Source organism: Engystomops pustulosus, chromosome 5 (genome assembly GCF_040894005.1).
Source record: "Engystomops pustulosus chromosome 5, aEngPut4.maternal, whole genome shotgun sequence".
In the NCBI taxonomy this organism is placed as follows: Eukaryota; Metazoa; Chordata; class Amphibia; order Anura; family Leptodactylidae; genus Engystomops; species Engystomops pustulosus.
The window spans coordinates 52,524,111-52,552,020 of NC_092415.1; the positions used below are offsets into that span (position 1 = coordinate 52,524,111).

General features: G+C 39.4%; 1 protein-coding gene across 4 annotated transcripts in view; it reads right to left on the reverse strand.

Moving 5' to 3' along the window:
* The window catches only part of MAPRE2 (microtubule associated protein RP/EB family member 2), a 110,770-nt gene that overhangs the window by 60,733 nt on the left and 22,127 nt on the right, over positions 1 to 27,910 (reverse strand). The window contains exon 1 of one of the 4 annotated variants that reach the window (XM_072151958.1): positions 12,265 to 12,709. The exons of the other annotated variants lie outside the window; for them this stretch is intronic. Within the exon in view, the coding sequence (XP_072008059.1) occupies positions 12,265 to 12,386 (122 nt within the window). The 5' untranslated portion in view covers positions 12,387 to 12,709. Of the gene's footprint in view, positions 1 to 12,264; positions 12,710 to 27,910 lie in introns of those variants that run through there. 4 annotated transcript variants of the gene reach the window in all.

Sequence of the window (27,910 nt, forward strand, 5' to 3'; positions counted from 1 at the left end):
ATGTCTGCAGTAGATTGTATAGGAAAGATGGCAGCTCACTTTGATGGGGGAGGGTTTTAAAAAGGCCCCATCTGTTATATTCTGGAATTGTCTTCAGCATTCAGATTTAGACATTAATTCCTCTTTCTAGCACAGGCGACAATAATACAAGAAGCTTTTCCCTTATCCCACAATGGTGTCCTAGAACGGGAGAAGTGGTAAATGGAATTTGTATGAAGTGCAGATGTTAGAATAAAATGTGCTGGAGGTTAGAAATTCAGCAATGCTGAGATCATCTATCAAGAATGTTTTATTTGAGAATTTCAGGAATGAGAAAAATCTGACGAAGAAGCCTGAAAACTCATTCTGAAAAATTCATAAGATTGGAATCAAAATTTAAAAAAACAAAAAAACAGTATCAGAGACTCAGAGTCCCACAGTCATGAATATTTTTCAACATTTTACTACATGTTAAGCACCAGGTAAAGTGATGTCCAATCTACCATCAGCATGAGGCAAACATTGCTAGATGATGTCTTAGTAGGTCAATCACCTTCTATGTGTGCGGTTACCACTTCCAATTAGCTCCAGTTGTCCCATGGCCATCCCATTAAAGGGGTTTTCCCAAGAAAGAAAATTCTCACATTTCAAACCCTAACACAATAAAGATTATTTTAACCCCTTACTTTACTATGTTACTCAGTTTTATTGCAGTTTTAGCTCCTATCACTCTCTAGGCTGCTCAGTTAAAAATCCCAGGGTATGGGTCTTCTCTTCTCTGCTACATCTCACAGATATGTGCCTGCCTACCCCTTCCCCGGATCACTTACCTCCTTATAATTTGTAGCCTCTCTCAATCACGATGTCCTAACAGAAGGCAGTCAGTGAGTGGCTCTGGGCTCGGTGTATGGGGTGTGGCTACAGGCACAGAGCAGAGAGAGAGATCTGCACGATCTCAAACAGAAATCCAAGATGGCGGCCCGACTCTAAAGACAGAAGTTACAGGGTCCTGTCTAGGGGCAACTGAAATTGTGTAAACCAGGACGGATAAGGACAGGTTGGACTTATATCTGAAATGCTGCATTTTTGTTAAGAACAGTGAATTAGGTATTGTGTTATTTTGTCATCCTGAGTATATATAAGAAACTTGTCATTGTGGGAATACCCCTTTAAAGGCAATGCTATAACCTAGGATATTTTCACTCCACAAAAGGTCTCTGTCAACTATCACTATATAAAAAGGACTGAATAAACAATACCATACAGATCAATTGCATCCCCTGTCAATTTTTAACGCAAAAGAAATATTAAAACATATTTAAAATATTACTCTTTACAAACTAAACCAAATATGTGTCTAGATTTATGTTAATCCGTTTTTTTTTTTTTTACATATACTCTATGGTCTTCCCTAGGTATTGCACAATGGTTTATGGAACCAGAGACCACGTCTCCTAAACGAACATATTTAGTATTGTATAAACCTCAAAAAAAAAAAAAAAAAAAGGTTTTAATAGAGGTTTTTTTTTTAAAATTATTTTTATACTAGCAAGGACCTTATTAGAAAGGTGGTTGGATCTGTAAAATGATCACTGACCTGACGATCGTTTAGTCATTGTTCAATCATCCACCTATTTCCGTCTAATGCGCATGACCTTTATTCCCCTGTCCTCATCAACTTCGCTGGGTCTGTGTGTTTACGCTATATAGCTAAACTTAAGGTGATAGATGGACGTCCTTTATTCAGGACCAACCATTACTAGGCAAAGCGTAGACTCCCATCAATAGATGGCTATTGATTTTTTGAAAGAAGAGCAATTACATTGCGACTCCCCCATTTATAACATCTCACTGCAGGGTCTACTAGTAAAGTGGCTCCAATAATCATATTTTTCAGGAGGGCTCACTGTAGGGACTGGTCTCTTAAAACGGGTTCATATTGACTTTTGTTATTTCAATGTATAGCTTTTACAGGGCGCAGTGTAATAATAATGACATAAGTAATACACAAATAATGAGAATTGACTCTTCGCACTACAATAGGATTAGTCATTGGTAATTTTGTATCTTGCGCCATAAAAAAAAACTGATTGAAGCCCCTGATATCATCAACACTACTATGTTAGGATTTTTCTATAATCAAGTATTCTTTAAAAAAAAAATATATATATATATATTAAATAAAACTTTGGTTTCAAATGTATTTTTAATTCGAAGAGAGAGTGGTAGCTTGATGGGCGTTTAATCTGTCCTGGTAATCCCATGTTTCTATATGCAATTAATCCACTCGGTTACAAGATAATCCTGCTATTACAGATCCCCTATTATTTGGTATGAATGAGTGATTATATTGCTATATAGGACTGCTCATAGTGCTTATGTCATATACCATCAGTACTGCTGGTTTGCTGAAATGAATTTAATTTATATGCAGAAAAATTAATTTGTACTCAGATTAAAATTCATTCATTTTGATTTGCCCCGATTTGCTCAAAGGAAGAGATTTAATAGTGTTGGTGCACTATGCAAGCAGTGTGCCAGAATCTCTCTCCCAAGCCAAATGTCTACACAATCTACATACTGTTAATAATTCTAAGGCTACATCTCAGCACATTTCACATGAACATTGAATGCAAAGATGTATCCCACTGTCTGCTCAAACATACTCGTATGCTCGAGATCCTCCCCTTCCTCCCGGGAACAGCAGAGTTCAGCAGAATCCACCAGTGATCGGCTGCGGCTAAAGTTAAGAGCGTTTCACAAGTGATGTCCCTGTCCTTATATGGACAATGACATCACTGGAGACCTCCATGAGTGCACGCTCAACAGAGCTGGGAGTGTATGTAAAAAGTTGCATCTGCCCCCCACCGGGCCGGTTCTAGACAAAGAGTGGCCCTGGGCAATACTAAAAGTGGGGCCTCGAAATAAAACTATTTTATGAACAGTCACATTCAGTAAGAGGCTCCCTTTAACTATGCAGAATAGTGTTTTTAGTTTACAAACAGTAGCAAGGTAAGGCAATCTGTGATATGGGACTGTAGGAGAAATTGGATAGTTGATTGATAGAAGATAAATATGAACAATGATATAGGGTTATAGATAGATAATAAATAGATGCAAAAATATAAAAGTAGATTATATATAGCTAGGTAGATGATAGACGATTACCAGGGCATTCAACCAAGGGGTATTAAAAGAGCAATACATCCTTTACAGACAAATGTCCCCACACAGAAGGCCCCTCTAGGGCAGGGGGCCCTGGGCAAGTGCCCAGATTGCCGCCCCCTAACACCGGGCCAGCGTCCTCCATGGTCTCTAGTGGCAGGAAGGAAAGACATAGCTTACTACATCTTTCCACCCTGTGTTTCCAACAGTATGTAACATATATGATTTCATAACAAAGAAATGGCAGCAGAGACTTTAAGCAAAATTTATAATATGAAAGGCACCAATAACTCAAGGGTAAAAAATAGCATTATTTAAATGGAACCTGTAAGCAGGTTTTACCCCACTAAACTACTAAACTACTATAGGACACAATGCGGGAAGCATGCTGTGATCTGAAAGAGGAGATCCTTATCTTTAATATGACACAAGGCATGTTTCTAGCTGCTATAGGAAGAAGACATGGGCTTCTGAAGAGACACTCCCCCTACAACCACTAAACTTGATTCATCTCATGTGAAAATGAAGCTAGAAGAGTCTTATTTGCCTCACATTCAGGGAGATTTTTTATAGGTATACGCAAAGCTTTTACGTAAAAGTGGCAAATCTGATAAGGTTCTCCTTAAACACAGAACAATGGTTTTCCATTTTGTTTTCCTGCGTTCACCATTGATAAAAAGAGATTTATTACATAACTGTATGCACCTTGGTACACAACCTTGGACACCGTTAGTGACAAAAGTAGACAAAAAGGAGAATATAATAGCAAAGGGGGAGGGGAATGTGAGAACACAAAAAAAAAAAAAAATAGACCTTGGGTAAGGGATGGAAATAATGGGGGTTGGGCATTCATTGTCTGAAATACAAAAACGTTAGCCGGGTGGATACACAAAACCACATTGTCTGGACTGAAAAGAAAAAGCAAACATGATAGATAAATACTACATTATACACTCTATTAAGGCATAAAATTACAACAAAGAAGACAAAAAAATTACAATCTTTGGAGAGTTTCTAGCTGCTATAGGAAGAAGACATGAGCTTCTGAAGAGACACTCCCCCTACACTATTGTGTATTAATAGGTTGATCCTTTATTATGATGTAATGAAGAAAAAAAATTCCAGCAAAGTGTGTGTGTTGACATGTTAGTATTTCATAATAGGACAAGTTCGCCATCCATATATAGGACCATTCCTATTGTTTCATAGGACTCTGTTTTTACTCTAATGTCTTATTTGATTTGTATATTCCTCACCCCCACACATAACGATTATTTTTATAGACCCAGCTAATACTGCCCTACTCCAAACCTGGTGTCAGTTTATTATCTACACCACAGTAAATAAATGATGGCATATACTGTATAATACATGAGATAAATAATGAAAGAGATTCTGGTAGTTGGTTGGCAAGAAGTCATTGGTTGTCACTTTTCTTTAATGTGTTACCCATAAATTAAACTGTATATGTTATTTTATGTTTTTTTCCTTCCTGAAATCCTAAAAATAAATCAATGCACTAACTCTAAAAGCCCCTGCAATCAACAAATATGGCACCGACAAATAGAATGACAGCTCCATCTGGAGTTTTTTTAATGTTAAATTCTATATGAATCAAACAAAGACGTGTTATACTACATGGCACCTACCGGAACTATTCTTATCTAAAAGCAATGAGGAAACAACAGGCGGTCCCCGGGTTACGTACAAGACAAGGTTCTGCAGGTTTGTTCTTAAGATGAATATGTATGCAAGTTGGAACTGTATAGTTTATAACTGTAACCCAAGTCGAAATTATTTTGGTCTCTGTGACAATTGGATTTTAAAAATGCTGAGTTGTCATAAGAACCAGGATTAACAATAAAGCTTAATTGCAGACACCTGTGATAACTGTTACAGTATAGCTCTTTATTCTAGCCTTGGGCTAAAGTACAGTAAATTACTAACATCCAGAGGTCCGTGTGTAACTAGGGGTCGTCTGTAAGTCGGGTGTTCTTAAGTAGGGTACCGCCAGTATTCCTATAGCATAGCAAAGTAGTTCCATAGGGAACAGCATGTTACTGAATATCATTGATAATATTTCTTTAATTAGAAATGATAAACAATTAACCATTGACACAATACACATTAGTAAAAAGAATGATTGTGAGGCGGAGTTCACACACTGCATTTTGTAATGCAATTGATACACAATGGGAAGGGGATTGGCCCTATCACATATGGGTTTCCACCCTTTATCCTCATAGACTATAAGCTCTTGTGAGCAGGGCCCTCACTCCTATTGTTCCATATGAATGTTTGTACTCTGTAATGTAACATTATATTTGTAAAGTGCTGTAAAATGTAATGGAGCTCTATAAAGATGATAATAATAATAATAATCATAATAATATGTTATTGGTAAGGAGCACACAGTGCTTTACATTGTTCACATGGAAAGCATATGGTGATTATTCCCAAAACTCGATTGAATGGCAAGGTGTGAACACAGCCTCAGTCTGATCCTTTCATTCCAGGCCTGTAGAAAATGAGAGACTTCTGCATTTCTCCGGTGTGACAGAGCGGCCAATATTTACTTTATACAGCACGATTTACACCCCGCTCCCACTGCATCTTTTAAGTTAAAGAAATATGGCTCTCCTGAAGCAGATGTGTAATCGGTGTAATGTAATAATTCCTTAGGGCCTTTGGTTTTATTTGTGTATCAATTCTCATTCTGAGATTTAACGGTCAAGGAAACAAGAGGATTTTATGTGCAGGATGGGACTCTTTGTACGAGCAGTCCCTGTCCACCCTTCTCCAGGATACTGCAGAGAACAAGGCGGGATGTGAGTGTAACAGCAGAAAATGGATAGCAGATGTTTACCATTTGCATCTAGCAGGTCACATTTGTGGCTACGTACGCTGTATACAGAGGGAAAACGCCGCTATTAAATGTATTACATAAATGTGTTTAACTCTGTCGATCAAAGAAAAGCGTTCAACTCAACACAGACCAATCCCACATGTGGCGAGATACAAAGTATCCAATCAAAACCGTGACGTCTTCTGTCATTCTACAATACAGAATTATTTTTTTTGCTTTTTCTCCAGATCCTATTTATTTAAATGCTTTACTTTTTTTTTAAAGTTTAGAAGTATGTGTTTCTTATAAAGCTGGGAATAATTCGGCATTGTTCCCGTAACTGAGCCAGTATCAACAGGGGCAACACCTTGTTTAAATGAGAGGCTCTGGCTCTTGTTTGCAGGTCAATAACAAAGTCTACTGTGGGTCATGTTCTGGAATAGTGAACTATTATCCTCACACAGGATCACATTTTATAAAAGCAACAATAAGACTCTGTAATAAAAGTATAATACTAGAATGTTACATGTAATGTTAAATGTTTCCTATCTCTTTTTTTTTTTTTTTTTTTTACTTTTCCCAAATTCTTTTCTAAATTTCCAGTCCCTTCTTAAGCCCTGCACAATGGCCATTGGATTCTCAGACTACTTTAGGAGCACTGTGGGAGATAATCTAAAAAAAAAAAAAAATTCATTTGCACAAAAAAAAACTGTAACATGTTATGCAATAAATGCATTTTAGACACCGTGTGACAAAAATTGTAGAATATGTTGTGTTATAATTCTAAGCCAAAAGTAGCAGAGGTGGAAAGATAAGACTGGACAAAGGGTTGGCCACTTTACTTAATATTTTTTGCAATGAGTAAGTGTGGGGTAGGATGGGTAATTTACCAATATACATCTATTAAAAGTTCTGCACCACTTTGTTGATATGTAAAGTAAAGCCTCCTAAAGCATTCAGAAATGTCTTTTACCTCATCAGCTGCCATTCCTGTCCATAAAATAGCTGTCCTGGAAGACAGATTGGCATTTATGATCACATGATCCTCAATCTGCGACCATTTTATGAGCAGGAATTGCAGCTAATGAGGTACAAGACATTTCTGAACCAGGGGCTTTACTTTACATTTCAAGAAAGTGGTGCAGAACATTTAATAGATGTATAATGGTAAATTACCCAATATCCTGCCCCACACACTTACACATTACAAAAAATCATGAGGTAAAGAGATCAACCTCTTTAAGATCCTCTCTTATCTTTCCACCTCTAAGCTCCTGGAAGTGCAATTGGTCATACATGTAGACAGAAACGCCACTATTGGGCACTGCTACTCCTGGACGCTTCCTGGAAAACGATCCACCCATAGCCGTCTGGTAACGAAGTAAAGTATAGTAAGGACCAGAACTTTATGAAGGAGTTCCACGATGAGTCTTTGCCAAAAAATTCCTTTTATTCACATAAAAGGCATATTCCAACACGAGGAGACAGTTGGGTTAACGCAGGTTATGATTAAGACACTTGGTGTCGAAACGTGTGAACCCAACTGTCTCCTTGTGTTGGAATATGCATTTTATGTGAACAAAAGGAATTTTTTGGCAAAGACTCATCCTGGAAGTCCTTCGTGAAGTGCTGGTCCTTACTGTACTATACATTATTGGTCATGGAACATGGTGCAGAACATTTAATTGAATAGGTAAATTACCTTATATGTTTGTTGGGGCTTGGGAATGGTAGGAGCCAATCAGGTGCTATAGCAGGAGCTCAATGTGATTAAAAACTGAGACCTGTGGTGATGTTAGGGCCACGTTTCACTGAAGCAACAGAGAGAGGTACAAATTGCTTGCTTATCTTTACACCTCCTGGAGACCACATAAAAAAAAAAAAAACATAAAACAAAAAAAAAAAAAAGCCCTGATCACTGACAATCCCTTTATGTTGAAGAGAAAGATTTGTGACTGACATATTAGAGGATTGTCTAGTCAAGGTGCATGGTAAAACTTTCAGAAGCGATATTTGAATGGCTTATAGATTTTAGATGCCAATGGCTTGAAAATGGAAAGAAATCAAATGACAAAGTATAGAGAAAATTCCATAACTTATTACTGCACCATAATGGAGCTATATTTACATAACATTGGAAACCTCCTGCAAGAAGTATGTTTGGATCTCACCAATAAAACATTATCCTTTCTCATCACAAAGTGGAATGTTATTAGGCTTAGGGCAGACGTGACGTATCTTCCTGGGCAATGACCAGAAATCCAAGAAACTCATTTACTACATCAAACTAAGTGTCCATATTATTATACTTAGGTGCTTGGCAGAAATAGAAGAATCCTGAAACATCTGTGCTCTCTGCCAAGAACAAGAAAAGCAAATATGCACATAAAATCCTTGGTGTGTCTAGCTTCATTTCACTATAATATTTATATACTAAGCTGTCTAGCCAGGAAGATACATGGCATCTATACAGATACCACAGCCGGCAAGAAAAAGCCAAAAGATGTACAAAAATAGAGACTGGCTGCAGAGCTTTAACCCCAAATTTGAAACCACATAGTCAATGGCCAGAACTGACGCTTCACTGACTCTTGGCATAGAAAAGTGATGATTTGAGTGAATACCATAGAACACTGCTGCACAGTTAATGCTGGGCAATATGCATATTAGAATAGCTGGGGAGAAGAAGACAATGCCTATTGTGCAAAAGTTTCCCTTTGCCCAACATCAGTCCCATATGAATGGGAGAGAATAGAGAGGCAGTTCACATGCTCACCCATGTTGGGGTGAATATTGGGGGTTCTGGCAGTCAGATAGGAAATTACATCAGTGGACAACCCCTTTAACCACAGCATCAGAGTGCAGAGCTGTGGTCGTGGAATGGAGTTTCATTACATACGCACCACACTTCGCCAATGTCTATAGAGCGGATAGAAAAATAAGAGCATAGTGTTTTACTGTGGTTATCAATCCAATAGAGAATTGGGGTCCATACATGACTTCATGCTACATTCAAACTGTGAATAGTGAAGAGGAAGGAAATGGGGGGGGGGGGGGGGGATTAGACATTTATCACCTATCCTATTAGTATGTGTTAGATGTTCCTTGAGCGACAAGAATTTAAGAAGTTTTGGACCCTACTACACAATATGCTTGAGGTTTCTGCCCAACTTTGGTTCAAAGTATTCAAGTTTTTATGTGATTTATTACTATTAATTACTATTAATATATAGAGTGTGTGACACATCACAAACATTGTTACTACGTATATATTCTCCTTTGAACATCATTTACTTATCTTAAAAACCTAAATATAACTTTGCAGACATGTGGTATTGCTCATTGTGTACTGTTCCTTAGTCACAGCCAGTATTATAGCTCAGAGTAGCATTAAGGCTACATTCCTGTTTGGCCACTAACATGTGGGGGCCAATAGGATATGTTGATTTTACTGTGAAATATAAAAGGATCTGTAACAGGGTCCTGACGTAGATGTAAACTCCTTGCACCGGTCCTACACATAAGATAACCGTGTGGCCGACAGCGATCTCTCCCAATCCCCCACATGTAGGGAACATTCTTTTGAGAAGTTTATCGACTGTTCTCAATAGCAACAAGAATCAACCTAAATTATAACTTCCGTGTAGAAAAATTTACATCATCAATGTAAATAATCAGTATAAATATACTCAAATTATGTGGACTATAATAATCAGCACAAGAAGTAGTCATACTGACCACATCTGCACGTTCCAACTTTGGTTGTGTTCATCTTCCTTAACTTTCCAAAGTATGAATAGACCAAAGCCAAAACCACCTTTGCTTGAGCGATCCTCTTCGGACAGGAGTTACATGTAGTCCTTTTTGCTTTTGCTTTGGTCCAACTTCCGTTAAACAACAAACTGCATTTTACATTCCTGCCCAATACTAGGCTCCCGGTATTATGGTGTACAAAACTAAGGTCAGAGGGTTATCTTCAGCTTGTAGAAATGTACAGTTATAAATAAAACCTGACATACTGCCCTAACACAATGGACAATATGCTATTTTGCTTTTGTACTCTAAGACAATGAGTCTAACCCTCAATATTAAAGGTTCTGTCTGGCACGGCTGACCTCTGCACACAGTTTCTTCAATTCTTCTGCCTAAAGTATGCAGAATCTCAGAATGTTACTGTATAGCTGCTAAAATTACCTTTTTGGCTAAATGGGAGTACTAACAACCTTCAAAGGGAGGACCGGGAGAAACTACCATGAAACCTTTATCACCTGATGTGACCTTTTCACAATACCCAATACAGAAATCACTCAAATCAGATAAATGAATTTTATAACCAAATTAAATTTATGGCCTCAGACAATGTCAATAGTTTATCTATGGCTACTCTGTGCCTGGTAGGAACAAGTGCCACCGATAACACCTAAACAAACATGGGCTCCAATGTTGTCAAGTATAAAAGGCTGTGATATCATATACCCCGTATCACATGAGAAATACAATAGGAAAGTGTATGACTAATGTCATGAAAGGTACAGGATTTATTGAAGGTGCCATTTACATTATTGGATACTGTATAAAGACAAAATGGTTAGAGGCCTTCAGTTAAAAATAACAAGGGGCTTCCCACCTCCACCAACTCTGATATTGCTATAACTATATCTACTAGAAACACATGGGTTTATTAGTCAATAACAAGGATCTTGGCCAAGACTGATCAAATCCAGTGTGACCCCTTCATATTCCCATATTCCCATCAGGCGGTGTGCGGAGATGTAAATGATCTGACAGCACAGCATATCTTTGCTTCAATATGGTGGATGTGATTGGCAATGTGAGAAGAATCAGATGTCGGTGTAAATTTAGTATGACACACGATGCATAAGATTTCTCTTTTGTAGACAGGAATATAAGAAATGCTATCAGACTAGCGCTATTTATCTCCAAATACTGTATCATGTAATAAATTATTTGCTTGAGTTAATGGCTACTGGACATGCGTCTGATATGATAATATACATTCCATCAAGACACAGCCTGCAGTGCTGGAAGAAGAAACCAGCCCCCTACGACCCCTTGGAGACTCCCATCCACATTTGCACGCTCACCTTGCTGTGACAAAACACAGCACCAGCCAAACAATACTGTAGTAAAAGCAGACCGCCGCGAGGGCTGCTTCCCTTCTGAGGAGCACTGATGCAATTCATTTTCCTTCATTAGGACTACAAACACCCAACAACCAAGAAGACACACACATGGCGGACAAATGTTTTCTGCAGAGGTCTCCTTATCTTCCACACAAAGCCATTTGCTTCCATTATGTGGACATTATCATGCTCTACTGCAGTGGTCAAAAACACATAAATCTACATGGCTAATTCATTTCAAGACCACCTTGAATACAATGATGAATAGTCACCGGGAAAGAAAGGGTTAAGTAACGCCATGACCCTCTGACCTCTACAATCAACACTTCCACCAATGACAAAGCTGGACCTTTACAAAGCCCTATCAATCTGGCTTGTAACATAGCAGGCTGCAGCTTAGCCCAGTAAGGATTCTTAGGTTTCTGAGCAGCAGAGCGAGCAAACACAAGCCTTCTGTTTCTCGACCATTTCCTTCCGTTTTTTCAACAGCTCCATCAAGGAGGATAACGAAGAAAAAAAACAGAAAAGCTATGGCTGCATGCTGCCAGAAAGCTCTGGACTCTCCAGATTCCTGCCTTTCCCTTTCACCCTTGACATAAATCAAGCAAAAATGCAGGAGGACAATAACAGCAATTAGTAGAATGGATCAATGGTCTATTATATGCAGCCTCCACCAGAATTAGAGGAGGAAAAAAAACCCACAAAATGTTCACCCTTAAGAGCAGACATGATGGTTGCCGAATTGTAATGCCAGCGATCACACTGACCTCAAACATGGCTTCTCTGGAATATTATATAATTGCCAGTGCTGTATCATCTGCCTCCTTCTACAAGGAGGATGTGTTGGATGGTAGCACCTTTCTTGTTACAGTAACCAGGCATCAATTGCTTTCATATTACATAACCTTCCAGCAGCTCCAATGCAGAGCCAAATTCAGCACACGCCTGTGCAAAGCCAGAAATATCCCTAATTTACAGCTTCTACAGGGTTCATCTGCTATTTCTGCTCCATATACAAATCAGAAAAAATGCATCTACAATCAAACATACATGATACAGTCTATGAATGTCCCCCGCTTTAACAATGCAGATACATGACCCCCATCACAGATCCAATGGGCGATGGATTACCTGTAGGAGCGTTCTCCCCGCACCGTGTGTTTCCTAAAAGGAATGATGCTCCCATTATCATGAATGATGTCGTGGTTGTTGTTTTCTCCATTTGGGGACAGCGTTTGGGTAGGACCCGGCATTGGAGCTGTCCCAGTAACTGGGGAGGAATTATTCAATAGGATTAAAAAGAGAAGGAATAAAATGCGGCTCCTGTATTGCAGCTATAGGAAGGCTGAGACACTGCTGCTGCTGCTGCCACGGATCCCTCTCTCTTCTTCTCCCTCTCTCCTGCTCTGTCTATAGCCTGACGTCAAAACAGCCTGGAGCAGCATCCTGATCACATGACTAGGTGCCTTACCATGGCAACCAGCTAACTCACCCGATCCCTGCAATCCAGTCCCACTATGCAAACCCAACATCAAATAGATGTATCCAAATATCGGAACATAAACACACACACTACATATAGGGGGAAGTGCAGGCGAAAAAGGGCTAAGACAGTCTTGTAAAGCAGCAATGATGAAAACAACATCCCCCTCCTCCCTCTCTACCATCCCTTTACACACCCCTCAGACTCTTCCTCCTCCCTCGCTCTATGCTGCAGCTCAGGCAGCTTTTCCTCTAACCATTTCCTTTCAGCTCTTTGATATGCAGCTGTGCACACAAAGATCTATTCACTGCAAGACAATTCTCCAAGCAATGTGCAGCAAGCAGGGCTAGAGCTGGAAACATTATAGTCAGGGGACTGTGCCATCCCCTGATTATAGAGGACCATAGTGACTCTACATCCAACATCGCAATATGTCATATAAAAGACCCCTCCACATACAAACCAATATACATCTCCAATTAGAGAATGTCTAGAGCTCACCGGCGGCGGTTCACTACGCGCAGAACATGTGACAAGCACAATTAATCAGAGTAACGATATTTAACAATGCATTAATTGTATTGTGTTGACAAGCAGTTGTAAAAATGATCCAAAGAGAAGCCTCAATTATTGCCCTTTCACAGCAAGGAAGAAAATAAATCATGGCTGATAAAAGATCTTCCAGGCCATTCATAGTAGTGTATTTCTGCCTTCTAATATCATAGCACTCACCTTAGAGTAGATCCTTCTTTGCTAGTATTGGCTGACATTATTTTGGGTTTACCACACATTGGCCCACATTTAAAGGAAACCTACCACTTTACAATGACATTTATAAGCCAAAAATACCTTGCAACAGCTCCGGTGAGCTGATGCCGGAGCATAGCTTCACTATTTTCATAAAGCGCTGTAGTCCGTGTAAAACAGTTTTAAGCGTTACATTCAAACCCCCCCTTCGGCGCACCCCTATACGCCTGACAGTGCGCGTGTCTTATTACGAGTTGCCGGAGACGTCTCCAAGCTCTCGGGGACACTCGCGCCTGCGCAACTTCACATTTTTTAATTGCGCCTGGCTTTGCACGGGAAGTTGAGCAGGCTCGGTGACGTCACCGGCTCTCTGGCAGCTCGTAATATGGTCTTCGTTAATCTGGCGCCCCCTGCACTGCTCTGGAAGTCTGCATCATATTTTTTTGGTGCACTTTTTTTCACGCAGCAGAATTGTGGCGCAAGTCATAAATGTGACACAAAATCAGACTAATCCGTAACATGCCCCTTTAGGTGCACATTCAGTCCGTCTTGTCGGACACAGTACAGCCGCGACACAAAACTGGCGGACATACTTCATATAGAAATGTGCAAGCAGTTTGCACATTCTTTTTAGTGCAAAGTCAGACAGAAACCTGTCGAAAACGCTTTCATAAACGCGTGCCTTTATCTACAATCTAAGGATCTTATCTATAGCATCAGGATAGTACATGCTATTAGAATACATTATGACAATATGATATATTTCTGAATAACATTCTAGAGAAACATTGCCAACAAAACTCATCTGGAGAGCAGACGCACTCAGGCAGTGGAATTCCATATGGAGAGCTCAAACTGTATTCCATTAGTGGTAATAGAAGTGCAAGCGTGTAACAAGGCATGGAAGCATGGAAATTTGTGAATATACCTAGACATGTGCATTTTAGTACCACCAGTAGGAGTAGCCAGACACACCATTGTTTTAATATTAGGGTTCCTTCCCACAGAGCGTATTATTCACAAAACACCAGTCCTGTGTAAAAAAAATTGTCTGGAGCTACAATTATAAAATATACCGTTTCAACTTACATACAAGTTCAACTTAAGAACAAACCTACGGACCCCATCTTGTACGTAACCCAGGGACTGCCTGTATTGATAAATCTGTAGGCGATAAACATTTGTCTGTAAATAGAAAAATGTCCACATTCACTGACAACAGGATTCTGCTAAAGATCTTATAAAACCTATACAACAAAATGGAAAAATAATCCTTGCATACTTGGAAGACCCCAAAAAAAACTGGTGAGCAGTTATCTACCCATCACAATTGGTTATTTACAAAGTTACTAGGATCCTTCCACATGAGCATCATTTCTGTGGATAGGTCATCAGTTTTTGCGTACATCTGCTTTAAGTAGAACAAATGCAATGCTGTAGTAAAATCAGTATGCAAATCAAAGAGAATTATTACTTCACTGTAAAATGCTGGCAATGTTTTGTTGAATGATTCAGTGCGTTATAACCTTCTGAGTCTGTAAGGGCTGCAGTAATCCTTTCCATGGATAACACCCTTTAACTCTAAACTGTCCCATTAGATTTCTGCAGTGATAACTTCAACAGAACTTCAGATTCATAAATGAATACCAAAGAATAAAAGGAAACAAAATATCAATTTTCATTATTTTATTCTGGGTCTAGATGTCTAATACACAAACAAGAAAGAAAGAAATATGCTTAAATAGATGGGACTCCTATGTCGTCTATGTTGAATTTGATGTTACTAGCCTGCAACGGCAACACAACAACCCCATCCAAAAGAAGATCGTCAGGGGGGATGGGTGTTATACCCCAGTCGTTATAAAATTGATCACCTATTCAATGGATAGGTGATCAATTTAAAATAAATAAACCACCATTTTAAACGGAACACGCTAGAATTCTGCATTGGAAGACATAAAAAAAAATTAAGAAAAAATAAATAAAATGTTAAAGATTCAACTGCAAAAGTTAAAAGGAGAGCAGGACATGTCAATCATTTCATTCAATATATATTATTACAAACTACGGCTGGGGACACCCATTGTGGACTCACTGTGGACATTATTAAAGGATTCCGATTGTGGCAGAAGACAAACAAAAGAAAATCGCTAGTTTCTGCTTCAGCCTTCAGTTTATCTTTTGAATTGCAAAGGTTTAATTTCCAAATTAGAATGATAACCCACACAGTGGGTTGATTAGCTCAGTATGTGGATGGGATCTGCACAAAATACATTGCTTAAAAAGGCGGTTTATTCTGACAAACTTGCTCCATGCATGTGCAGAATTACCAGACCGAACCAAGAATCACTCAACTGGATGTAGATGTTCAGTTCTGTTACTCTAGGTTTGGTCCAGTAAATCCTACATGAACCTTTTCAAACTATTGTTTTAAAATTATGCTAGTGAGCCTAAGGGGCTCTAAAGGTGTTAACAGAGCCCCTCAGTGGTGATTTTCCACTGGTTGTTACCATGAACAGAGAAGGTCTCCCCTTCCCCTTTAAAAGTTTATTTTAGAAGGAAGGAAACCATGGATAATTCACATTTTAACATTATTGTCACCATTAAATATCCAGAAAGTATTTCACACATAATGGTTTTATACAGCATTTATGAATTGACCAAGATTCTCTACAATATTTAAAGGAGTTGTATGGAAATTCTAATTGATGGTAAATCAGTTATCAGATATATTGGTAAATCATAAACACAGGGTTTAGAGCTGGAAGCAGTTGGTTCTGTGATGTAGTGGTCCAAAACTGTTGCTTTGCCTACTACTCAGAGCAGGTCCTGGACTTTAAGTCTCAGTTTATTATGGATCAAACAGCTGATTTTGCAAGGGCCAGTCATTAAACCCTCATCGATCAGATATTGATGGCCACTTCTATGTGTACAACACTGGAGTATACTGAACACTACAACCACAGGTCTCCGCAGAGAACATATGCCTTCTACATACACAGATGATGCCAGCAGATTACTACACGGACACAATTGTGGCCACTGTGTGCTTAGCAGTTACTAAAAAACAAAGCAGTTAACATGTTCACAGCTCCTTCTACTCAGGCCCGGTGCCAGGCAGTGAGCATCTTTCAGTTCATCTGCCCAGCTATCACATCTCCAGCTGGCTACGTCCTGCATAGGTCCTACTGAAACAAGTCATCCTTTATCTGCTGGCTATGGATGCCAAAAGAGGATTGTGGAAAAATTGAAAATGTGCAAATAAGGTCCTCCAGTACACTGCTAATCTATTCCACAACATATAACAGTGTGCGTGACTAACCCTTTACCAATGTCTTAGATCTTCAAAAACTACCAACATATGCTATAAGAATACATACATTATTTGCTTGATTGGAAAAAAAGCATAAAAATACAACTACCAGTAATCGTGGGAGCACCATGTATTGGACTGAAAACAAGATAAACTTTCCTCATGGCGTTGTGCTGTAACATGTCATATTGTTCCCTGCACAAAATGTACAAATTGTACTTTTGGAAAAATGTAAATTTACCAGGTGACTGCTAGTTATGGGCAATTAAAACCTTTTTTTCCCCCTCAAACAGTCTCATACATATGGCTTACAATGTTCATAGTTCACCATGACATTATTGGTGTTGTGGCAGTAGTAAGCAGTTGAGGATTTGTTGAAGTTAAAAAACTAAAATCCAATAAAATGCTTCCATACATCCCCATTTTTTACACCATAAAATCTGGCTCGGTCTGTGGAATCGGAGCCTTTTGCTGGTCAGATACCATAGACCAATTGTGGGCATTTGATTTTCCAATGGAGCCACATGAGAAATTGGAATAATTTTGGAAGGTCCAGACTAATATACTTACCTCAGTTCTTCCCAATAGCGATAAAGGCGGTCCCCGGGTTACGTACAAGATAGGTTCTTTAGGCTTGTTCTTAAGTTGAATTTGTATGCAAGTCGAACTGTATATTTTATAATTGTAACCCCAGACAGAATTTTTTTTTGGTCTCTGACGATTAGATTATAAAACTTTTGGGTTGTCATAAGAATAGGATTAACCTTCAAATCTTCAATTGCTTGAATGAAAACATTTTACCATAATAATTTTTACATTGCTCTTGCAGTGTGTATGAGTAAAGGCTTAAACCGGTGATGACAAAACTACAACTAAAACCCAATTATTTATCACAAAGTGCCTACACGGCAAACTTATTGCTCTGTCGTAGCTATCGATCATATTCGTATCCCAAGGACACCAATGCAGTAGAAAGACAGAGGACAAATTCAGGGTCCCTTGAAGAGGAAGAATTGTTGGGCCTGGAGCTGGAGCGGCATTAAGAACCCAGATATGACCACACAAAATAGCGCAGAGCTTCACAAGTCTTGGGCTGTCTAGGAATGCATGAAGATACCTAGAGACTTATTTGGTGAAGTCTTTTGTGCCCACAGAGAGGGCAATTAATAGGTTGGCCACCACTGCCTTAAACCATCTAACAAATTTCTATGTCATTCCACAAGCAAGAAAACTATCTGAAATTGGCTTTCGAAATTCCGTTTCCACTACTTTTCTTACTGTAGAGTGTATAGTATGAGCATATTTAGTGAAACTGCTGTATTACACTTTAGATTTTCCAGAAGGAAAATCGGCAAAGAATTTACACATCATGTACAGAAGGTCTAATAATGTAGGACCTTCTTAGGAGGTGTGCGAAAATTGAATGAAAGTTGTGTATATGTAATGCCAGTTTTCCCAGTCCAAATATATACAGTATAGATGACTTGTCCCAACTATAAAATTGGAACACAAACAAACGCAAGGGGGGGAGTGGGGGGGGGGGGGTACCTTCAATGGCGATATTGAACACCTATTCTATGAATGTCATTTATAGGATTTGCCCTCAAACCACTTAAAGGAAAGCTACCATGAGGAATCTACCATCAGAAGTATAACAGATGGTATTTCCTCCTCAATGCCTCTGCCCCAATCTGTAATATAATATTCCTGGAACCGAACATAATTTTTTAAAAACTTTATTTAAGTAATATGTAAAGTAAAGTAGTAATATGTAAATTAACTGAAGAGGCTAATGGGTGTGGAGTAGCCTTAGATCCCCAGCCTTGCAAGTACACGCCCCAGTAGCTTCCGCAGCTAATTTACATATTATTAAAATAAAGTTTTTAACAAGTTAGGTTAGCGTCCAGGATTATTAAATTACAGATTACAGAGGCAAGTAGGAGGAATCTACCATCAGATCTACTTCCCTTTAAAGCTGGAGCCGTAGGTTCAGGTCTGTGAATGTTACCGAAATCTGGGGAGAATCACAGTAATTATAGGATGGAGAAAAACTCTCAATTTGGATTTATTGGCGTTTAATCTCAAGACATTACAAATCCTTGTATGGGGAATAGCTTTGATTGGTGAGATTTCCAGAGGTCAGACCCTTACATGATGATATTTTAAGCAATATGGTGAAGAACGAAATGTGTTTTTAGTTACTATTGTATGACTCAAATACAGACTACACCAAGTAACACAGGGATACGTAAACAGAGATTTGTGAAACCAAAAACTTCTACACTGACTTGGAAGATGTACAAAATATGGAGAACTCTCCAAACTGACCCAATGCAAACTATGACTTGCATTTATACATTTATTCCTATGCAATGAAATGGATTATTCCATTCCAGTCAAAAGAAAAGGTGTGAGGTCTTAAAAATTATTATTCAGAGCTTTGAGGGGGTAGAAATTAGCGTTAAAGGTAACCTGTCATCAGGAGTCGGGGCTGCCGTTGTCTCCCGCAGTCAGAACCCTTCTGTAAACTGTCTGCGCGTGTTTGAAGTACTATGTGTCATGAGAGAACAATCTAAAAATCCCCTGGATATGTCAAAGCATTCCAAAGCTAAAACCACTTATAGTGACACAGGGCAGATCTGAAAAATGGGGCCGTGTCCTAAAGGCCAAAATAAGGGGTTAAAAGCCTATGATCCTTTAAATTCTACAAAAAATGGTTGTAGTTTTAATAAACACACGTGGTGCCAGCAGTTCGACCCCCCACTAATCAGACATTGATGGTAAACTATCTACATGCCTTACAAGTATCTGGTGGGAAAATTAATTTTAAACATGGATTTTTGTGACTCAGCTTCACAGCAATTTTCTTTCATTGGTATGACCGTGTATGTGACTGACTCATAGTATCACTGCTGACTCCACGCCTCTAAATACTAAGTTATTCCAAATGGATCTTCTACTTTTTACGCGTCAGCAGATATTCTGTCTGAATGGCTCTGTAATCTTATTAAGGCGACATCCACACCTCCTATATGCGATGCAGACATAGGATAAACTGCAGAGGGGCCTATAGTAAGTACATTAAACAAACAGGAAAACACCATTAACATTAATACCTCTTTTCATAGTGAAAATCAAAATGTTTATTCCTTTTACTGCTCTTTTGTGTCTGCCCCAGAATCATGCCTTAGATCTAGTGGATAGAAACTTAGACAACTTGTATTTTTAGAAAAATGTTCTGTCAAATTGAGGTGTTGATAGAATGTGCTGCTACAATCAGTGGTTACAGTTTCGGTAGTTGTGGTACTTTGAATGTTCTCATCACCTACTCAAAACTGCAAAAATCAACTACAAATGAGTGTTGTGAATGTTATTACTGAGAAGAAGAGAGACCTATTTATAACCAACACACCACATAAAAGTAATTATTAGGCTATTTTATAAGAAGTACTCTCCCACCAGGTGATTTTTAAGAACATTTTGATCTAAATATGCTTACAGGAAGAAAGAAAAATGCTGTGAAAATTGAGGAGTAACAAACTGATGCTTGGAAATATCTAAGCCAGTTACACACCCATTAGTAAGAAAAAAATAAAAATTAAATGACCCAGACGACGCACCACCCAGTGACATCATCCCTGGAACATTTCATACTGAAGGGTTTTACAAGACACAGTTACATAATTATGAAGCAATTCCTGAACAAAGAGTTTGCCTTCTATTGCAAATGTACACAAATTTTAAGGACAGCAATCAAGCTTTTCTAGGAAGAAAATGAGGTGTATGCAAGAACAATGAGAAACTAGCGGGATTGATGACAACTGGCTCCAGGCAGGAGAACAAAATATTCTAGGGCCAAGTTTTATAATTAGGCATTGTTGAATACTGACAAGCTTCTGTGCCCCATCTTTCCTAATATAAATTTTTGACATGCAGATATGCGAGACCAGATTCTCAGATTCTGAACACACCATTTGTAAGAACAGAGGTTGTTGGCAAGTCTACTCCGAGCAAATATACAGCTAGAATCATTGTCCCAAATGTAAATCTTGTCCTATGGATATGGAGTAACCAACTGGTAAGCTGGTGTTCAACTACCCACTCATCAGCCAGTAGACTGCTAGACTGGGGTCTTAGCCTTCAAGGCAAGATTCAGATAAGTAAAAATTAAATAAGTTACGTAAATTATTTTTGTCCATGTGTTATCTGTTGATTTAATTGAAGCTTCATTTCTATGGGATCACACGACACCTGTGGTTTCCATGGCCCTATGTTTGTGACAACCTCCCATGTGGCAAAACTCTTGCTCAGCAACTTGTCAAGTTTGTGTGCACGAGGCCACATGTGAACCAGTGGTGGGACTGGTACGTCTTGATCTCTGATAAGTTACCTCCCCCTTTCTTTGCAGTCAATTATGAATGGATTTTTGTTGCACCCATAATAAAAACAAGTCTTTTGCCTTCCCATGGGCTCAATGACCTGTACTCAAAGCATCATACATTGCAATGAGGCAGTGAGTTCAAGTAGGAAAATCCATGGTGGGTCCTTGGACACCTTTAACACAGATGCAAAATATCACCTGTAATACGCTTGTCTGAAACAGACCTCAAGGCAAAAAGCTGAAACAAAGCTGATTGCAAAGGCAGTGGTTGGCATATGGCATTCAAAATTACTGTGATATAAAAGAATAATAACACTTCACCAAAAAGTTTAATTTTATGCTTGCCAAACCAAATCCTCAATAAAGGAAGAGAGATCAGTCTGCCTATAGCAGTCTCCGAGTTCTTATGTTTCATTATTACAAAGATGGTTGCCTGTAAGGTCCCTCACGTTGTGTGCTGGTTGGAACGTTCGGCCCTAATTCGGTGTAACTGAACCTGCGGAGTTCAGGTCCGGTTGCTCATCATTCAGCTCAAACTATGCAGCCAGCACTGCTACAAGTGTGATGTATGCTGGACATATCACTCTTGCTAGTGTGTAAGTGACCGTAGCTTGGTCAGGTTATCTAGATGTAGCTAAGCACAGGTATTGCTTCCCAATGAAACACAGATTTTCAGGAAAATGCTTTAAGTGGGTTTTCCCGGGAAACAAGATAGGACCTAACTTGTTGATTGGTGGGGGTCTCAGTGAGATGACCCCCACAGATCATGAGAATGGGAGCCCTCGTCGCTCCCAGAGAGGAGCCGACAGCACGCATGTCCGTTCTGCTCCAGCAATTCTATGGAGCTGAAGGAGATTGCCAAGTGCAATAAAATAAAAAATAAAAAAAATTTGATCACATATCAATCAAACCAGAGTTTTAAGTAATCACGGCTTCTGCTCCATTGATCTAGTAATACATCCGTAGTAAGGACGTACCTCATAAAACTGGACATGTTACCTTTAAAAAAAATAGGCATGAAAACCATTTATCAACTCTAAATAGGTTACGGAGACAGAACTAGAACACAGATTTATAAAACATGCAAAAGCTGTAGTGCTAAAAGTAGCCATGAGAAAAGCAGTGTTCAACAAAAATGAATGCCAGACAATTCTAAGGAGGAAAACAAATGAAAATAAGTAAAGTAAAATATAACATTTTCAAAATTTCTCTATGATTTAAAGGACTTCTACCCACTTTACTGTGCTCAGTCCATGGGATGCAACCATATGGGCCCATTTCCCTGGACCAAGCATGTTCATGTGCAAGAGACCTTAGACTGGACCAGTGGGTAGCAGATAAATTCCCCTATAGCATAATGGGTCCCCGGGTCCGGCTGACATGTTTCTTTGATGAATAATGCACCCTCTACATTACACACAGGCATCTCAGCATCTCAAGCAGCCAAAGCCACTGTATACATGCATCAGGTTACTGAGATGACATCAGATCAAAGACAGACCATTGTCCTCCATCATGGCCCTGTCATCACCCATTAACAAAGAGAATCTGCCATTGTATAAGAATGTATCCCAGAATAACAGATGGGAGAAAACCCCCCAGTCAAACACAAAAACCATTCAGCAGTCTATTAACAGTGATTCTATAACAGAAACAGTCAGAACCAAGTGCTAGGCAGTAGGCTTATACTGGAAAAAAAACCTGAGAAGGGAAATCTAAGATAGAGTCCACGCCCCCCCTCCCCCCCTCCCTGCAGAAGCGGATGACAAGTATAGTTGACTGATAACAGATTGGTACAACGGTCACCTCCACCAATTGTTATAATTCTGGGATGTTGGGCTCCATATGACAGTTCTGCACACTGTAGGGATCCTCAGACCTATTCAAGTGAATGTAACACAGCATTCGGTACTATACAGTGTTTGGAGCTCAGATTTTAAGAACCATAGGACAGTGGCTAACCCTGCCACTATGATATCAAGGACCTGCCCTAAGAATAAGCCATGGAAGCAACAATCATTTAATACCCCTTTTAATAGTTGTACTACTTATTGTTTTAACCATAATGTGGGAAAAATAGACTAAAGACAAGAAAAAGTTGTGGTGTGTTGGGACACACTACCTGATAAAACCTTAATTAGTAAGCATCGAATGCTTAGAAACCAGACATGACTCAGAAGTGTTCATATTAGCTTGAATTTGCACGGAATCAGCATAGACTATAAAGTCATTCTTCATAAGAGACAAGGCTAGTATTCATCATTTCTAAAAATAACTTTAGGTGGAGAACTTTCTAAGCATTTCTCCATTAGACCTCCATTGATCAAACAGCAGTTGTAGACCACTTTTTGTGTACATTTTTCTGTGGGCTTGCAGGTATTATAGGGGGAAGATATAAAACCACAAACTAGACTATAGATATAAAAAGAAAAAAAGGTTTTGCAACTTTTTGAACCAATTTTCACCTGGGGTGCTTGAAAACAATAAACATCTTATGCCCATTCACCCACATCACTGTCGCTGGCCACCAGCAATGTCCAGACCACTGCTGTGAGCCTGTAGAAGACGCATGTGGTTGGGGTAAAACAGAAAAGGCAAGAAAAACTAAATTTCTAAACCATGGAAGTATTCAGCTCACCGCTACAGACAAAGTCTCATGCAGGATCCTGTGTTACAAATTGCAGCAAGTTCCGCTGCTCCTGTCCCTTAGCCATGTCCCCGCCTATCTCACAGCAGACAGCTCAGTGTGATACATCAAGCCCTGCAGTTCCCTTCCCTCTGTCCCCACAGAGGGAAAGGGGCGTGACAAAGAGGAACTGTACAACAGTTTTTCGGTGTACAAGCCCTAAGATAATTGGAATGGCTAGTGAACCACCAGGCATTGCGATTGTTGTCCCCTCCAGGCTTCCAGGGGACATGGCCAGCAGCAATGTGTGCTGACGCAGGGCGTTCCTATCTTGCATCTGTGCATGCACTATAACCTGCGACCCTTCAAGCTAAAGGGCAGGGCCAGGGGTCTACTGATCTATTCCACAGTGCAGAGAGTGCCAGTGTATAATAGATCTCCATCAAGATCTTGGCACAAATATTTCTCCCTGGAGCAAAACCATGACAACACAGATTTGGAAGCTAGCTAAAAATTTACCAGGATATAAAAGAGCAACATGGAGAAACAAGACACCTGAATCAAAAGGAGTTTATAGGAGCTACGTTTTATAATAAATGTATACCCAACAGAATATAAAAATGCTTGTTACTATGCTTATAAAGCGGATTTATAAGTCATTTTGTGACTGAAACAGGTTTTCATAGTAACCAAGTACACAGAGAGGTAACACGGAAAAATAATCATATCAATTCAGTTCCAGTAGTGTTACAAGTCAAGGTTTTCTTGAGTCTGGGATCTGGTTCTTATGCAGTTTCTTATGTGTGAGGTTATGTTTAAAAGGGTGGGGTGGGTGTACTAGCCACGAGGCAAGTTGAGACCCTTATCTGAGGAAGCGCCACCTACAGTAAGTGGCAGCAAAAGCGGGTCCTGGCAATTAAAAACAGTGTCTTTTCCCACCAAACGTCAATACGGGTGTAAGGCACTACCTACCAAGAAAGAAGGAAAAAAAATAAAAAATTTTCACTGCAAGGGTTGAGTGGGGCAGCATTATATAGCTTGCAGTAGAGAATTTGGTTCACCCCTGGGGAACAGTCTCAAGTCTCTCTATTAAAAGGAGTGCTCCAAATGGCATAAAAGCACAACATTTGAAACGGTGGTGAATCCGTGCAGTAGAGTATTACAAAGTCCTTATGGTCTTTGATTTCCGATATTCCAAAAATACTCAAAATGATATTCGGCCGATCTGCTGAGCTTGGGTCAATGTTGTTATTGAATGGCTAAATGATAATTTCCTGTGTATTGAGAAGAACTAAGAAAGTCACACTGGTATTGGCAAGGTATTCTCTAGCCGGTAAAATTTTTTTTACTCAGCACCTTTAAGTCCAATTTTTTTTATACTTAATTATCTGCATTGCAACCACATTGGTGGAAACCCATAGGATTGCATAAGACATTTTTTATTCAGTGCAAATATTAAAAAAAGCTAAGAAAAATGAAAATACCTTAATAAACACATAAAATGCACACATCTTCTAAATTTCATCTCTAATGGAAAAGGATGATTTTTTTTTTCCACAAATCATAAATTATCTTTTCTCATGGTGCACGATGTCTGGGTAAGTTTATTGTGCTGAGCTCTTTCTATCTCGCAGAGACATTCCAGATGTTTCATGTTCATGGGATTTTTCTGTTTCCTCCAAGACTGAAGTAAACCACACACTAGAAGAATGTGAGCGAAAGTGGTTTCTATGAAGGTGTGAGACAGGGAGAAATTTGGCGGCACAGCAAGGAAAAAAAAAAGTTTTTATAACACGTGTGTGTGTGTGAGCATTAAGCCTTTACATAAGATTTACAAAAAGTGCCACACATGGCATGATGGCAACTACTGTCTTGGTTCTAGAGGTCATGTTACATCGTGGTGCTCAGAGATATTACGGGAGATGAAGTACAGTTATCACAGCTATGTAGTATACCTATTATTTGTAGAGTAACAATTATTCCATGGTCCTACACATTCAATAAGGGGGGTCACATACATCATATTAAGAGAACTCTTTATAAGTCCCAAGGTGGGGAAATTCACAGCATTACAGCAGCAGAGAGAATACAGTACAAACAACGACAGAACAATAATACTAGGGATAAAGGAACAAAAAGGAAAAAAAAAAATGATAAAAAAGGCAGGCAATGATCTGCATTTTGATATTCAGTCTGTGGATGGGACCTGCAGGGACTGGTTAGGTGGTGAGCACTGGTTACTTCCATTGGGGCCTTGTTGGTTGAACAACCTGATGGCAGCATGGAGGGATTACTTCTGATAACGCTCCCTTTCACACTTGGGGTGAAGCAGTCGGTCACTGAAGGTGCTACCCACTGCCACCACAGTCTCATGCATGGGATGGGAGCTATTCTCCAGAATAAATTTCAACGTATCCAGTGTCCTCCTCTCAGCTACCACCTGCACTGTGTCAGGAGGACCCCCCAGGACAGAGCCGGCTTTCCTAATCAGTTTGTTCAGTCTGCAACTCTCCCTAGAGAAACCAATTAGAGCAAAATATGAATCAAATACAAAATTATCAATACCGGCAATGTTGCTGTAATGAAATAGGGCACCAAAAATATGAAAAACGCTGCGCTCAAAGAGCAGATAACCAACAGAAGAAAAAAGTGAGCATACGTTTACTAAGAAATATATAAATTTTATTGATATGCATTAAAATTAGAACATCGCATAATTCTGGGTGATTACAAGGCAGAAAATGGGTGCTGGACAGCATCAATATACAGTGGACATTTAGGCATGGTATTAGGTAACATCATAAAGTGCATAGTGCAGGGCCCAAAATACAATCCATCTTAGATAAGTAATAAGGAGACAGTGGTTAAGCGCTAAGAGACAAATCACAAGTTATACCTGAAGGTTAAAAATGTAGTAGGCGCATAGAGGAAGAGCTGCCCAGCACCTCCCCAGAACCCATTTTCTGCCTTGTAATCACCCAGAATTATGCGATGTTCTAATTTTAATGCATATCAATAAAATTTATATATTTCTTAGTAAACGTATGCTCACTTTTTTCTTCTGTTGGTTATCTGCAACTCTCCCTAGCAGAGATGCTGCTGCCTCAACAGACTACACCAAAAGATGCCACTACAGAATTGAAAAAGTTCCCCCCCCTGCATTACAAATGCCCTCAGCCTCCTCAGCAGATGTAGTCTGCTCTGACCCTTCCTCTGACCTGCATTTAGGTTCTCTGCTCACTCCAGTATTGTTGAGGACACCCAAGTACTTATAGGACCTCACCACTTCAAGGTCTGTCCACTGGATGACCACTAATAGAGGAGGACTGTGCTTACAGAACTCCACCACCATCTCCTTGGTCTTCCCAGCAGCATTAACCCTAAGGTGGCTTTGCTGGAACCAATCCACGTATAAAAATCTCTGTTCTCCCTGTCACTCTCGCTGTTAATGAGGCCTACTACAGCAGAGCCATCAGAGAACTTCTGAAGGTAGCAGCTGGTTGAATTGTACCTGAAGTCTGAAGTGTACAATGTGAAGAGGAAGGGAGCCAGAACTGTACCTTGAGGTGCTACTAATCACAGTGTCCAACACACAGTCTCATATTATGAGGTCGTTGTGATGTAGTGTAGGCTCCAACACAATTACTGTTATTATTGTCCCATTCATCCATAGTTACATTTTTATAAATAGAAAAGATATAATGCCCATGGAAACAAGACCACGGGGCAGATATACTACATTGTGGAATGGTAATAGTCCCATATGACCAGGATGAGTTTGTGTGGCTAGCAATGGAGATATATTTGTGCTGGATAGAGCAGGTCCTATCTCTGCCCTGATTTGTGTTGCGTAGCTGCAATCATCCCACTACAACTGAGAATTCTGCTCAGAAGCCCAGTTTGGACAAGGTACAGTCAGTCGGGCTAAAATCTATTAATGGAATTGGAGGAGAGAGGGGCTATTATATGCTTTCTTCATAACAGAGAGACTGGTAGAGCAAACCAATTGTTTATGATGGTTACAACGTTTAAAAGAAAACTGGATATTTTTCTTGGCTCATTTTGCTGCACCCAGTAATCCTGGCGCAGTGTGTGGACCATCTCATCAGTAGAACTTACATGCAATAGAATCAGTATATTTATTTTATTCAAGAAAACACAATGACAATGTATATATTAAATAAAATATGCAGGTCTTCCATTTGCATCAGATACCACCCATGTGTT